The sequence below is a fragment of the Eublepharis macularius genome, unplaced genomic scaffold (assembly GCF_028583425.1).
Source record: "Eublepharis macularius isolate TG4126 unplaced genomic scaffold, MPM_Emac_v1.0 Eublepharis_41, whole genome shotgun sequence".
NCBI classification, from domain to species: domain Eukaryota; kingdom Metazoa; phylum Chordata; class Lepidosauria; order Squamata; family Eublepharidae; genus Eublepharis; species Eublepharis macularius.
Genome location: NW_026559743.1, coordinates 1 through 15,565, shown reverse-complemented (window position 1 = coordinate 15,565; position 15,565 = coordinate 1). Strand labels below are relative to the sequence as shown.

The following is a 15,565-nucleotide window of genomic DNA, read 5'->3' as shown; positions in this document are numbered from 1 at the left end:
TGTCCACAGCTGAGCTCCGGAAAGAAATAATGCTTTTGCAGCTTTGAAGCAGAAGCCAGCAGGGCACAGCACTGACTAGCCAGCCGCTCTGTGATGTCACCAAGTAACCTCCCTAGTCAGCTGAGCAATAAAATAGAAGTTGGGCTTGCTCCTTGTTTAAGGGATCTTCTGTGAACTTTCCATTGAATATTGTCTAACTTCTCCCTAATTTTGCCAGTGAACCTCTTTGAGCCAAGGGGTGAGAGTGTGGGCCGAGGCACAATCAACATATCTCCAAGATGTCAGTATGTCAGTGCCAGGAGGATCATGCCATCCACACCACACTTTATTGTTCAGCTGGAAACTGGCAGGCCAGACAGCATTTGTTAGAACTGGAAATGGCCCTGGGATGCCAGTTGTTAACCCTTAATGTAGACATAAGGACTGGATCGTTCCAGAAGCTTGAACATCACTGCCATCCTACAGTCACTCCATTGGCTACCTATCAGCTCCATGCTCAGTTCAAGGTAATGGTTATTCCATACAAAGCTCTTCACAGCCTTGGTCCAGCATACCTATGGGACTCCCTCCCTCCCTATGTTCCGCCATGGCAGCTTCACTCATCTGAACAGGGTCTCTTGCAGGTGCCCCCCGTACATGGGTGAAATCAACAGCAGCCCATATACGGGCTTTCTCTGTGGTGGCCCCTACCCTATGGAACGAGGCATGCCTGAGGAGGTCAGGAGAGCCCCCACACTCCCGGCTTTCTGCAAACAACGTAAAACTGAATTATTCAAAAAGGCCTTTTTCTCAGCTAAGAGGGCAGTATTGTAGGAAAGGGGTCCCAGATGTTTCGCTAATGAGTTAGGAACCATAGATTTCACCATTAAGTTGCCTTACATATGATCTGTTGCTTTAAATAGGTATTCCTATATACTACCTGTGCTTCATCTTGTTTAATGTAAGTCCTAGAATTGATTATGTTCGGTTTCAGCAATTCTTCAACCCCTGCTAATGATATGTCTTTGTAAACTTCTATTCATTTACCCCATGACATTATTTATGGAAATGTTCCTGACACTGTATGGAAATGCCTGCCCTTGTCCTTGCCACTGATTGTACTAATCCAACACTATGTAATCTGCCTTGAGTCTCAGTGAGAATGGCGAAATATAAATAAATGAATAAATAAAAAAATCCAACAGCAGCAAATCCAGAGGCCGACGTTCCCAAGCAGTTTGTGAGTGACCACTTTCTCCTATCATTTGGCCTTGGCTTCTTGAAATCAGAGGTTGACTTCCTTTGAACAATGAGATTCCATTTAACTTACCAAAGCTGATGGCCATTTGTTAGGCTTTCTCTCCTTCATGAATTGATCTAATCCTTACAAAAAGCTGCTAGTCGTCCTCCTCTCTTCTTGGGGTAGTGAATTCTATAAGTAAGTTAAATGATGTGTGAAGTCATTTTCTTTTTTGTCTTGCCCTGGGTAAAATCTTTGCCTAATCTATCCTACAGGCTTGTTGTGAATCTAAAGCGTCACTCCTAAGCTCCTTGAAGGAAGGGCAGGAGAAAAAAAGTTGTATATGTCCTTTAGTTAATAACAAATAAAATTGATTGGCAGGATAAAAAGTAACATGCAAACAAGTAAACTGGTTAATTTCCCAGGCACTTGGCCAGGCAAAAAGAACAAGGTGGTTGACACCAAGTGAACCCAGTTGCGTATACCAGGGCAGCTTGGCAAAGGTCTGTTGTGGGAGACTGACTGGGCCCACAAGGAAGTTGTGGCTTTGCCCCTTGGCAGGCAAGGCTGTTCTGTTAAAATATTTGCTAAGGAAGAGCAGCAGCAGCTCCACCCAGAATTAACTGCAAACTGAAGCAACAGAGCAGCCGGATTAATAGTTGTGCAGGACGGAGGCTGGCATAGAAAACTTTGCTTGTGGGAGCAAGAGGTGCTGAGAAGTGGAGTCCAGCCTGGGTCTGATCGGAGAGAGACCTACATTGGATATTCCTTTGCTAGAAAAGGTTAGGTTTAAGGTTAATCTGATTCTGTGTGTATCTGTGTTGGCCCAGGGATTGGGACAGGTATGAGAATTCTTCTCTAAAGGCCATATCAATCCCCTTTATGGCTTGGTGTGGTAGGTACCAAACCTTCCTTTTGCCTGACAAAGGCTCTGGCATTACCAACTATGGAAAGCTGCAGACTGGCTACATCATCAGTGTTGTCCTTCTCTTGCCACTGTACCCCTCCTCTGGCTGCCCATCTGTTTGCAGCTGCTCCTCTGGGGAGGTGAACTGCATGGACCGCGAGCTGCGCCTTGTGCCTGACAACCTGCCAGCCAATGCCACCACCATCCTGCTAGACTACAACAGCATTGCTGTCCTCCAGAACCGCACCTTCCTGGCACAGCATGTGCTGCAACGCCTGAGCCTTCACAGCAATCTCATTGTGAGTGTCCACCGCCAGGCTCTGGTGGGCCTTGGTGAGCTCCAGGAACTAGACCTGAGTGGAAACTCCCTGAGCAACCTGCCACCAGAGGCATTCCTTCCTGTACCAAGACTGACGGTGCTAAACCTGGGGAACAACAAACTTCTGAGTCTGGACCCTGAGCTTCTGGGGGCCTTGCCCCACCTCCAGACCTTGTCGTTGCATAGCAATGCTTTGACCTCACTCTCTTCAGCCTTCTTTGAGAATCTGCCTCCCTTGCACAGTTTCAAGCTTGATAACAATCCCTGGGTGTGCACCTGTGACATCCAGCCCCTCTTTCAGTGGCTCACTGATAACGTGGATACAGTTCCAGGTGAGAGGGACATGGGAATGTTAGAAAATATACTTGCTGCTGCTGGTTTAACTGAAGTCCAGATCCATCCCCTCTTAATTCTTACCCCTCTGCCAATGTTCTAGCAATGGTAGACTTTTCTCTTCATGGACTTCTTTTCAGAGCCCAAATACATCTGAAAATGCAAGTATCTCCTATCACAAAATCGCTCCTAACAACTCATATTTTTATATTTGATTCCATGTTTGCAGAATTCCAAGTTATGTTTCAATGGTTAAAGGTGGGGCGATAAAGGTGTTGTCGCCACGGCATGCAAATTCACCCTGTTTTCATCTGTTCAAACGTTTCTGAAGAGTTTTTGGCACCTGAAAATCCTCTGTGGCCAGAGACCATAGCTGAACAAAAGAAAAGAGGGCGTACACTTATGGGCAGTATAAAACTATCAAACTGCCTTCAACTCTTATTTTTTTAAAAATGAATGCCTTTCTCCATCTTAAATGTGAAAGAATATAAGAACAGAAGATATCTTTGGATCTGGTCTAAAAGGGGTCAGTGGAAACCTAAAAGGGGTCAGTGGAAAGGCATTTTAGGGTCAAGTTTAAAAGTGCAGGTTTTTAAAGAGTTGGGTCTGGATTAAAAAGTAAATGGCTGTTAAAAAATAAAGGAGAGCCTAAACAGCCTCAGAATGCCTCTGCAGAATGCCCCCGCATCAAAATAGCACAAGGGAGTCCCCCCCTCCCCTGGTTTTTACTGCTCCACAAGCACAGAATACTCCACGTGGAGCAGAAAAAACAAGGAAAAATCTCTCCTCCGTGCTCTTTTGACATGGGGGAATGGCTTGAGGGAGGAGCCCCTCTTCCTCCCTCAGAGGCATTCTGAGGCCTGTGTGCAAAAAGATGCTGGACTAGATGGGCCATTGGTCTGATCCGGCAGGGCTTTTCTTAAGCCATGGTCAAGAACTTTGAAGGCGATGGGAGGATATTGGCTGTGGGAAAGTTCAATGCTGCACCAGTCTTATCCAAATAGGTGTGTTGATTGTGGGAGTAAGACTGTAATCCTAAGAACACTTTCCTGTGAGTAAGCTGCCTTGAATAAAATGGGACTTACTTCTGAGTAGACTTGCTTAGGATCGCTCCCTGTAATAGTCTTTCAATGCCTGTGTGCCCAGAGCTCTGAGAAACCGGTCTGTCCCAGATCTCCCTGACCCAAGTGCACATGTTTTCTTGCAGTGGGCAGAACTAGTGATTCCTAAAACACTCAAAAGTGGGGTGTTGCTTGTCAGTAGTGGCCAAGAAAATGGAAGCAGAGACAGGTGGCTCACAGTGGGTGGCACATTTTGAGGTATTAGTAAAAGGCAGATAATTCATTGATGGTAATAATTTTTTACTGCACTGTGGAGGCTTTCTTCTTCGAAGTGTCTTGGGAGCCCCTGTTCATTGGAGGAGAGGGAGAGACTGAAGATGTCGGGGGGGAGAGACGTGGGGTCAATTCTAGGACTGCTTTTGTACAGTCCTAGAATTTTTGGGTAGATGTCATGGCATTTTAAAAAATGCTGCCTTGTCCTAAGTGTGTTTTCCTCTCCTTTCTTTCTCTAGAAGTGAAATCAGTCCGTTGCAGACTCCCGGCTCCTCTTGCCCAATACCCCATCATTGACATTGGAAATGAATCTTTTGCTCCCTGCCACGAACCCTGGCTGCTCCCTCAGGACTATGCCTTTTTCCTGCTCATCGGCCCATCCACCTTTCTAACCAGCATCTGCATGTGTCTCCTTGTTGGCTTCCTCGCAGTGGCCTGTGTAAAGATGTTGACTGGGTCGTACACTTATCACGGCCCCCCGGCAACACGTGCAGAGCGCCAGCGTGTTCATCAGTATGTCCACAAATAACTCCTGTTGCGCTCAGATGGTACTTCTAATGTGCCGAGTGCTCTTCTCTTCAATCTGGGCAGCCTTAATTTCAGTGTGCAGAAGGATATTGTTGTTCCTATGTTTCTTGCGTGTGTGTGTGTGGGGGGGGTGCATTACCTAGATGTAATATCGCACAATTGTAAAGCTGAGGTCAGTTTGAAGCCAGGAGTGTCAGGCAGATGAGGCTACTGAACTTTCCTTTCACCTACTACACCCCTAACCTACCTTCCTCTCTATCCCAGAAGTTGCAGGCAAGGTGCTTTTAGGGTCAAAAGAACAATATGGGGGAATCCCATCTTCTGATCTCTGCTTTACATTGCTCCTATAACTGTTCTGAGATGTGGGTCACCATACCCTGCCTTTCAATTAGTGACTTCTTAGTCTGAAGAAATGTTGAGGCCAATATTGCGAGTCTATGGCAAAGGGAGGATTTGAATATAGCCCTTGGAGATGAAAGCCATCATCTGATTCTGCGAACTGCTGCTCCTATCATTTTTGACCCACCATTGGGCTTCTCCGTTTTCAGGCAAGAAAAGGTAAGAGTCCTGCTAGTTGTCGAAGGCTTTCACGGCCGGAGAACGATGGTTGTTGTGGGTTTTCCGGGCTGTATTGCCGTGGTCTTGGCATTGTAGTTCCTGACGTTTCGCCAGCAGCTGTGGCTGGCATCTTCAGAGGTGTAGCACCAAAAGAGGTGCTACACCTCTTTTGGCTGGCATCTTCAGAGGTGCTACACCTCTGAAGATGCCAGCCACAGCTGCTGGCGAAACGTCAGGAACTACAATGCCAAGACCATGGCAATACAGCCCGGAAAACCCACAACAACCACAGTCCTGCTAGTGTTTTGCAGGAAAAGCTGCATATGAAAAGACCCTTAAGTATGGATAAACTGCAGTCGTTTTCTCCAAGCTGCTTTTCTTTTTTAAAAAAATTTATTGGATGGGTCAATATAAACAAATTAAAGCACATATACAATTCATTCCATTTCCCACAAATATATTTCCCCACCCCTCCCCTCTCCCTTTTCAATGTAGACTTCCAACAGCACTCCAACTCCCCATTATTATTATCAATTTATTTCTATACTATAATTGTTCTTAACTTGTTATTGGTAGAGATCTTAACTATATTTTATTTTACTTAATATCTTAAAACCCTTCAAAATACCATAATTGTCCCTTAACATCCCATCTCTTTTCCATGTATTTTTTCAACTTTTTCCAGTCTTCCAAAAACCTTTTCTGATCTTGATCTTTCAAGTTTCTTGTTAACTTGTCCATTTCAGCCATGTGCAACAATTTCCTAGTCCATTCTTCAATTTCAGGTAGTTCTTCTTTCTTCCAGTGTTGAGCATATAAAATTCTTGCTGCTGTTATCATATAATATAACAATGTCTTATCATTTCTATTAACATCTTCTAAATGCAAAGATAATAACAACATTTCTGGATTTTTAACAACATTATACTGGAGTATAATTTTACTGCAGGAAAAGCTGCATATGAAAAGTATGGATAAACTGCAGTCGTTTTCTCCAAGCTGCGTTTCCATTTGTTGCACTTCTGTGCATTCTTCATAATTCCTCTGAACTTTCTCACATCTGATGAAAGGTGGCTTCAAAAACCAGAAAGAAACAATGAGGACATCAAATGGAAAAGCCGCATGAAAACAGGCTTGTGTAATTTCCCTGTAGCTGCTGCAACTGCCGATACAGCACAGCAGCAATTGGGCTTCCGCATGACAGGTTCCACCAGTTTGCCTTCCTCGGACTCCTGGCAGCAACCACCCCCTCCCAATCCACCTGGGCCTTTTCTGTTTTTTTAAAAAATCAGTAATTGAATCTTGTTGTTATGACTATCTATGTATCAAGTTTCTCTGAATTTCCTGCTTTCATTAAATAAAAGGGATGTCTCTAATCCCTTTTGGTGCAGAGATTTCTTTCCCTTTTTTATCTTTGCTGTGAAAGGGGCTAGATACTTTTAAAAGCTGGGTGGTGGGGGAAGGAAATGTCCTCTGTGGGGACAGGAGTGGGGGGAAATAGCTGCCATTTAGGTGAGATTAGGAAAGACCAAACTTTTCTACCTGCACAGCAGCGATTCAGGCTTTGCTCTGATCTTTCCTAAAACTCTGCAGCAAAGCAGGTTTGGGAAAGATCAGAGAAAAACAAGGGAAACCCAAAGTGTATGGCTGCACCATGATGCTGCAGGGAAGCAAGAAAAAACCTGCTTCCTAACAGTATTGAACCAAGATCAAAAAACCAGTTTGGAAATGGCCACTGTCAAGAAGAAGCTCAGAGAAAAAACGCTGTAGTTTGGATCCTAAACAGCTCTTTGTGAAGTTAGACAATTAGAATGGGGCTGGGTTCATAAGGACCTTGCTCTGGTTTTAAAGAGAAAAGGCTGAAAATGCCTTCTGTGATTGCTTTGAGTACCTGGAAGTTGGCAAGCTGGTGCCCCCTGCTGATTATGTTTGAGTGTTGTTCCCAATCTGATGCTTCTCACCCAAAAGCATATGGGCCAAACAAACCCCCTATTTACTCTATTCTGTTCCTCTCCATCTGAGACAAGCCACATTTCCACAATTCAGCTGTCTTAGCCCATTTCCTTCTGGCTGTTTGTCAGTGGGGAAAAAGGATATAAAGCCAGAAAAAAAGGTTTTATTTCTTTTCTTGGTTTTGTTTTTGTTGCTGAAATAACAAAACAGATGGTGCCCTTCAATGGGAGCATTCCAAACAAGTTCAGAGGCATTACCTGCAAACCACACACTGATTGTTTGTACCACCAAGCCAATAGATCAGCAGAGGGTTAGAGGGACTTGCAAGCAGGTCAAGCCTTCTGCTTGTAGGAGATCTAAGAACCTGAGCTGTCAATTTGTGTGATATAGGTCTGAGGTCACCCTGGACAGTGTAGTCTACAGAGAAGCCACCAGCTCACCTTTCTGCTACTTCAGACTATTCTACTGTGACGGCTTATCCAAATGGCTTCTGCTACTACACCCATTAGCAACAAGAATGGCATAGGCTTCCTGCCCAGCCAACAAATTCCACCCTCTGCTTCCTACTGCCTGCAGCTTCTCTAGCCATTGGGCCTTTCCAGCTCTCAGGTACAGGAACACCTGATAAGCGCTGTGTTTTTAGGTTTTTTTTTTTTAAACATTCTGGTTCTTTTGAGAAAGGAAAGGTACTTTTTGCATGCTCAGATAAATATTGCCCTTAAACACGTTTAAAGAAGACTTAGTCCTCTTTGAAGGGGCACTTAGTATATGCTCAGGCATTCAGTTCAAGGTATCAGATGCCTCAGACACAGAGGCCAGTTCCTTTAATGCCTTCCCCAGCACAGCCTGAACATCACAGCCAGCTGGATCCACACCCAGACATCCCTCAGTAGAGATGAGTCAGAATGGAAGCGGATGGTGGAGAAGAGGGTTTGGCAGGCCACCGTGCACGAAAGCACCCTCTGTTTAGGGAATTACATCAACAACAGCTGATTCTGCCCACCACAAACATTTTTCCCACTTGGAAATGCTGCCCCTTCTGTTAGCATAAGCAAACATCACTTGTAAATAGGTGTGTTTGCACATGCATGCCATATCCATGTCAGAAGCACAAGCAATCCATGCTAACAGTGATTCTCGAAAGCTTATGCTACAATAAAGTTGGTTAGTCTTAAAGGTGCTGCTGGATTCTCTTTGATTTTGCTACTACAGACTAACACGGCTAACTCCTCTGCATGCTAACAGTGCAATCCTGAACTGGGTCATACCTTTCTACTAAATTCAGGGGGTTTAGAAGGGTGTAACTGTGCGGTGAATTTCACAGTAAGTTCAGATTTTGTAGTTTGTGTGTTGAGAAATGAGTCATGCTGCAGCCAAAAAAGCTATGGGTAATCATTGGCAATGATAAAGATGGAACAGAGCAACAAATGCTTGCAAACAGAAAAAGAGAGGAAATGCATTTGATGTTTAACTAGTCCCTCTGGCAATAAGATATCATTACTCCAGTTATGATGAACCCTGTACAAGCACTGTCCGTGTACTTGGCATTATCAAACAATTCTGCAATGCCTAAATTTGGCATCTTCCCTACATTCTTATGGTAAAGCACTTCTATACTTTTTTTTCTAATTTTGCATGAATTATTCTGGTGCTCATAATTGTAAGGAGGAGCAAAGAGAGCTGCAGCACACAGAGTACTACTCCCAGCCATGGTAAATGTGAGAGGCTGTGGCCAAGTGGTAGAGTATCTGCTTTGTATGCACAAGGTGACGCATCTTCACATAAATCATACCCAGACACCTTTCTAGTTTCCGAGGTTTCAACTGGCTGCAAGCTTTCAAATATATTTGTTTAACCCTTAGCATTGCCCTCCAGTTAAAGGGCCTCTGTGTAAGATGCTGGAGTGCTACTGTTAGCCAGAAAGTTAGATGGGCCAGTCGACCAAATCATCATAAGGTGGTTTCATAACAAGGAGAGTCAATGGTTCAGGGCTAAAACACATGCAGAAAGTCCCTGTTTCAATCCCTAGCGTAACCAGTTGAATCTTAAGAAGTAGGTGATACTTTGTAATCTGCCTTGAGTCACAGTGAGAAAGGAGGGCTATAAGTGAAGTAAATAAAGAAAGACCTTTGTCTGCCTGAGACCCTGGCGAACCATTGCCACCTGGAATAAGTCATACTGAGAGGGGCTCCGTGTTCACATAAATCTTATTCCGATACCTTACTGGTTTCTGAGGTTTCAGCTGGCTGGCGTGCTTTCAAGTATAGTTGTACAATGATGGGCAGCTATTTGTATTTTAAAAGAGAGCTGAGATTTGCAAGACTTGCATATTCCATGGAGTTGTGACATACCTAAAGCCCTGCCCTATGAAAATCCAGTGTACATACAGAAGCCAGAGGACCCACATTTGTAGTGTTCTGTGAAAGGGGATGGGAGATGCTTCCATGAGCAAAGATGCATTGTCTTTTCCCCTCCACAGGCTTGAATCTAGATAATCGAGACACACCCATACTCTCCAAGTGTAATATAAAGTTTGTTTTGGAACAAACACCCTGAGTGGTTACAAAAAAACACAGTGCAGTTGTAAATAAACATGATTATTATTCATAGTAATTGGATGCAGATACCCAGTTAAAAATTCCATACACACACTCACATCTATTTACAGAGGAACCCAGTGTAACTCTGGGTGCATATATTAGATCACATACTTTATAAAAATTCCTGATTAACTAATTGAGAACAGCTGTCACCCCTCCCTCCTCTACCCAGGTTCTGTACTCAAGGTTGCAAACCTGAATTATAAAATTTGGATGTAATGATGGTTCAAAAAAGTGCAAAAAAAAGAAAAATCCTATTTTTTACTGTGTTTGATACATGTTCAGGATTGTTCTTCTATATGTGCTCCAGGTTAACATTGTTTGACAACTCAAAACCGGGGGCGGGGGCGGGAACAGCCTGGATGTTACTCTGGAAGGCAGAAAAGGTTCTCTCATATTCACCTTAAACTACTGTAATCTCCTTGCGGGGCTGCCTTTGTTGTCTATTCAGAAGTTTCAGCTTGCTTTGGAAAGATGGCGGCTCACCTTTGGATGGAGGTGGGTTGGTGGCCTCTGCCAAGTTTTTATTGCTGTTTTACAAAGAAGAGGAACAGAGACTGAAAGAAAGGGATTTCCACAAAGATCTCCCAGTGGCTTTGTGGGGCTTTGAACCAAAATCTTACAGCAGCAAACCTAACTAGGTCCTATGAAGCATTTGTCCCTTAATCTAGACTAACTAACGTGTATGGTTCTATACTCTCTGTCCCCCAAATCAATTAGAATTTCCTGTCAATATATATTTGTTACACCTCACATTTTAAGTTTCCAAAGCACTTTATATGCTATCTCAGTAATCCCCAAATGATGATGAATATTGGGGTTGAGAGTTCAACATAGTCCTTTAAAAGGATTTAAAACCCTCTGCAATAATAAGGATTAGAATTTTTGGGCCATATCAGTAGAATTCTCCCAGGATGCTCTTGAGCATGGTAACCATAGAAGTAACCAGCCCTAACAGCCTTGCCTCTGAAGGCTGCAAGATTTTTGTAAACAGCTGTCTTTTTCCAAAGGTGGAAATGAGCACTGCTATAATTTGAAATCAATATATATTCCAGAAGGAATGAGTTAATTCTAACCCAGTTCTTTTTGGAAAACATATTTTTGTGTGGAATAACCATTTGGGCAGAGCACAATTCACTGGCCAGCTAGTTTCTGGACACTTATATCCACATATTGCCCTATTCACTAATGTACTTCCCCAGTTTCTCCTCTTAAGAATTTGGATTGCAAGGCTGGGATTCTGGGGCAGACGTCTGCCCAAGACCTTGGAAAGTGTCTGCTAGTGACAGGGGAGGTGACAATTCTGGATTATGTCTGACTTCATATAAGGCCACTCCATATAGCGTACATTTTCAAAAGGCTAAAGGGGAGGCAAGGCCAGGGAAAGCATAGGCACTGCATAAGAAGGAACAACTTGTTTGTCCCAATTCAACATCTGGTCTTTGCATCAAAGGCTGCATTCTGATAATCTGTATAGTGTGAAATACAATCAAGTGCTTAAGCATAGCTGCTATGTCCAGACTAGTAAACTAGAAAAATCAGCACCATTGGCCCTTACACTTCCAAGGGCAGCCAGATGATGGTGCAGTTGTGATGACAATGAGTTGCTCGCTTGATCCCTCCACAGCTATAGGAGAATTGGGGTGGACAGGACTTTTTGTCTTCTTGATTTTCTATCTGTAGTGACAGAACCCTGAAACAGTGAGAAGTGAAAGCTCATGAAGTGCAACAAAGAGGCTTAGGCTGGATGTGGGATGCTCCAATTCAAAATCCAAATGTGCCACAAAAGCTGACTGGGAAGCCTTGAGTGCAAAGTCACTGTCTTTGCAACTCTTTCCCAAGTTGCCTTGGGCAATTTTTTAAATGGCAGCTTATTTATAACATGCATAAATAACTGACCACAAAGGGCTATTTTGAATATGAACTAAGCCTGGGAAATTGTGCAACCCACCCTGAGCCCAACTCTTGGGGAGGACAGGAAGGAAATCAGGCTTGTAAATAAGAACTCTTTACTCTCTGTAGCCCCAGTTAAGGATAAACAAAACTTTCCAGAGTGAGTAGGAGATGTGGTTTCCCACCCCTTGCAGTATGTACAAGGCTGTTTTGCAAAGCTGTGTCTCAGAAAACATCAAGGCTGTTCCTGGCAGAATTTTCAAGCCACAGTTCAACAAATGGAAGCAGAGAACATCCCTGTTGTCCGCCTTCACTTTTGTTAACATTCCCTTTATACATTTCTTTAAAACACTGGGGGAGTGGAGAGGGAGGTATCAAAAGTTCCTCTTTAACAATGAGCCAGAACCGAAAAACAGGGAGGGGGGGCAGTACCCCTAGACAAGGGACAAAAGTGGCACTGTATGTATATAGAGGGGCAGGATCATCCCAATCCCAATCAGAGATGGCTCCCCCTCTGAGGGGGATGGGCATGTTCTTTGCATGGCGCACTATGTACAATGACCCGTGAGTGCTGGGGGACATGGATTCCCCTCCATAGTCCTCCTATGTGGTGTGAACATGGGATAAGGCAGGCTTATGATGTTCCATACATGCATGTCTGATAAAGAGACTCCCCTTGCTGCAAAGGAACCAAGTCTGCTTCGATGAGTGCTTGTATGTTCCATCCTTGGAGTGTTTGTTGTGCTACATGGAGCCACCTTCTCTATCTCAGTTGGTGTCACAAAGAGAAATAAATGGAGGTCACCAGCTATGCAAAGTGGGATTTGGTCACTCCAAGGCTTTGTGTTCTGTAGTTTGTCCCAAAGCTGGGATCTCAGCTGGCCGAGGAAGAGAAGGGGATCTACAATGCGAGGGAGAAAGCAATGCAGACGCCGTGGCTGGATGGCAAAGGCTTTCCTTCAGTGTGTGCAGGAAGAACCCATCAGAGTCTCCATTGGTCTGCCCCTTGTGAGTCTGCCTGGTCACAACCGGTGGTGACAGTGCCCAGATATCACACCACGGTGCTGACCGAGGGGTCGGAGAGGTTGAGCTGCCCCGTGATGTCGGTGGGATGATACTGCTGCAAGAGACAAACAGACAGACAAAGAGGGCAAGGGATTAGGCAGGGTTGGGCCAGGTCACCCAGCTCAGTTGAGATGCATGCCCCTATGGGAGATCACTCAGGGATGATGCAACGGCTGCAGAGGCAATCAAAGCTTCTGCTGCCAGCCAGAAATCTCTGCAGCTCACCTCTGGTGAGAGCACTTTCCACATCACCTGGCTATGGTTGTCTCTGTTCTGGGGTGGAACCACAAAGAGTGTGCAAGCCAGCTTATGGGGTTGCTTATTTTGGGGCGGCTTAGCTGGGGCTAAACAAGGAAGGTTCCCACACACACCGCCCCTTAACTGCCTTCCCTTTGCAGCACATTCCCTCCCTCCTAGTTCCAGAGACCTGGAATTTGGATTTAGTGGCAGATGAATAAAGAAATGCACAACTCAGTTTGTTTGGTTTGTGATAAACTGAAAAGACAGTTGTTAAGGTGAAAATGCTGACACATGTCATGTGTTAGAGACAAGGCCTGTGACTGAATCTCTGCTGTCCCTGCTGGAGGGGTTGGTGCTAGCCCCGTGGGAACGACCAATGGGTTTGTTCCAACTGGAAACAAAACCAGCTTTGTATTTTGTCATTCTTCTCTCTCTGCTGGAAAACTCCTTGAGGGAGTGGCACTCCTCCCCAACCCCACTCCTTTACCTAAATGTTTGAAACCCAAGAGAATTGGTGTGTCAATATTATTTTTTTTCCAAAAAATTCCGAATCTGTAAGTTGAACAAAGGTGCAAACAACTTTGACTCTGCCCCATAGTGATATTACACGCAAGATGATTTATTGGGTGTTGCTTTGATGCCCTCTGGTTAAAGGCAGGTAAGGTGCATTCAGATTTCCAGGACAAAGAGGAGCATTGCAGCATTTCTGATCTCTGCCGGACAGACAGGTGGACAGGATCCTTCAGCTCTTTGCTGGTCTTCTTCACCAATCCTCGTGGTTGTCAAGAACCAGCATGTGAGAGATCACAAGAAGAATATTCTGCGGGATGCCAATATCTGCCCGGGCCCTAATTTAATTTGTTTTTTTCTGCCCTCCTCATGGTTTCTTGCTATGTGGCAGAGTTTAAGGTTGTTCTGGTGCCTTTACTCTCACTGGCAAGAGTTTAGATCTGTTTGCCCTTGGCTTGCACCTTCCCAAGCTTCCTGCTGTGACAGCAGAGATATGCATCATCTCTCAGGGATTCCCCGGAGGACAGGGAGGGTTATATGACAGCATTGGTGGCCCTTTCCCACATTGCAGTGGAGAGCCAACCCCCTTGTACGATGCTCCAGTGGCCATCAAAACCATTGACCAGTGGCAGCCTTGGAGGCATTTCCAAACTTTGTTTGGCTTTTTCTTTTTCTTTCTTTCTCTCTCTCTCTATATTTTTGGATATTCAAAAGAATGTTCAAATCCAACTCTTTTCCCACCCACTGACCTCCAAGTCCCCTCCCCATGGTCTGTAGGGTCTGCCATTCTCCCCTTCCCTTCTTTTTTTTTTGCTGTCCCTGCCTCAGCCCTTTTACTTTCTGCACATTGCAAACCCCCCATAATACAGGACTTTGGATACAGGACAAAAGCGAATGAACATTCAGGACAAGAGCCCACCCTGTGCTGAGCAGCTCCTGAAGCCGGGGATTCTCTACAGGGCTTATCTGCAGCTCACGGATTCTGGGCGTGGTGACATCGCGGGGCTGTCTGTAGGGAGCAGGCGCATCAAAGGGATTGTCTATTACAGAGGCATCGGCTGCAGTTCCAGAGTTAAAGGCAAAATCGAGTTTTGCAAAGAAAGCAGGAATCTACTACCCTTGTCACTGTGCCCAAAAGAACGCCATCCTGCCCGCCCAACAACCTCTGGAATTTGCCCTGGAGACGTCTGTGCAACCTTTTAACATGTTATTTCCCCCACACACGAACATTTGCTTTGTCAGTTTAGCCTGCTTAACCTTTCTGGGTCCCAAGATGGCTGTACCATACCCTCCAACTGGGCCTATTTCATAGGTATGGTGTCTATTTTCTTGCCAGCTGATTACTGGCTTGTGCTGAATTTTCCCCAAATGATATGAACGTATGACTTGCTAGATCAGACCTATGTTTCCAAGAAAGGCCAGCAAGGTGCCATTGGAAACTCAAAAGCGGGCCATGAAGATGACGGGCACCCCCTGTTGCTTATTGCCCGCTACTAGTACTCAGAGGTAGGCTGTGTCTCAGCATGAAGGTTTCATTTAGCTCTCCTGGCTAATAGCCATCGCTAGGCGTATCCTCTGTGGTGCTTGTCTAGCGCTTTTTTAAAAAAAGCCATCTAAGTCTCAACCCTGACTCTGATTTTTTTACACAGCCATACATGATATAAGGAATTGAAGTTCCCAATCATGTGGGGCTATGGTTGCCAGCCTCCAGGTGGTGGCTGGAGATCTCCTGGAATTATAACTGATCTCCAGGCCATAGAGATCAGTTCCCCTGGAGAAAATGGCTGATTTGGAGAGTGGAGTCCATAGCATTACACTCTGCTGAAGTCCTCTCTTCCCCAAGCCCCACCCTCTCTATGCTCTACCCCCCCCAAATCTCCAGGAATTTCCCAGGCTGGAGTTGGCAACCCTATGTGGGGCCCTGATCCAGCCTGGAACCATGGCACAGAGGAGAAAGGGCTTCAGCTTTCCTTCCCATGCCATTTTCCCAAGCCAAAATGGCCAGCTTTTGCTCAGCTGTGGTGCTCCATGTGCCCCCCACAGTGGAGCAAATATGCCCTTTCCAGGCCATTTAGGCTCAGGAGAACAGTGTGGGAGGAAAGACTG

General features: G+C 45.0%; 1 protein-coding gene across 1 annotated transcript; it reads left to right on the top strand.

Moving 5' to 3' along the window:
• Positions 1–1,873: 1,873 nt before the first annotated feature.
• Positions 1,874–5,257, top strand: LOC129347063 (leucine-rich repeat-containing protein 26-like). The gene is made up of 2 exons (XM_055004006.1): positions 1,874–2,777; positions 4,352–5,257. The coding sequence occupies exons 1-2, from the start codon at positions 2,102–2,104 to the stop codon at positions 4,639–4,641; spliced, it is 966 nt and encodes a 321-aa protein (XP_054859981.1). The 5' UTR covers positions 1,874–2,101; the 3' UTR covers positions 4,642–5,257.
• The last annotated feature ends 10,308 nt before the right edge of the window (positions 5,258–15,565 follow it).

What these genes read in the sequence shown, in the direction of transcription:
- LOC129347063 (XM_055004006.1), top strand. Translation starts at nt 2,102, where the DNA reads ATGGCTTGGTGTGGTAGGTACCAAACCTTCCTTTTGCCTGACAAAGGC. An exon ending in TAACGTGGATACAGTTCCAG is followed by an intron (nt 2,778 to 4,351) that starts GTGAGAGGGACA and finishes TTCTTTCTCTAG; the next exon opens with AAGTGAAATCAGTCCGTTGC.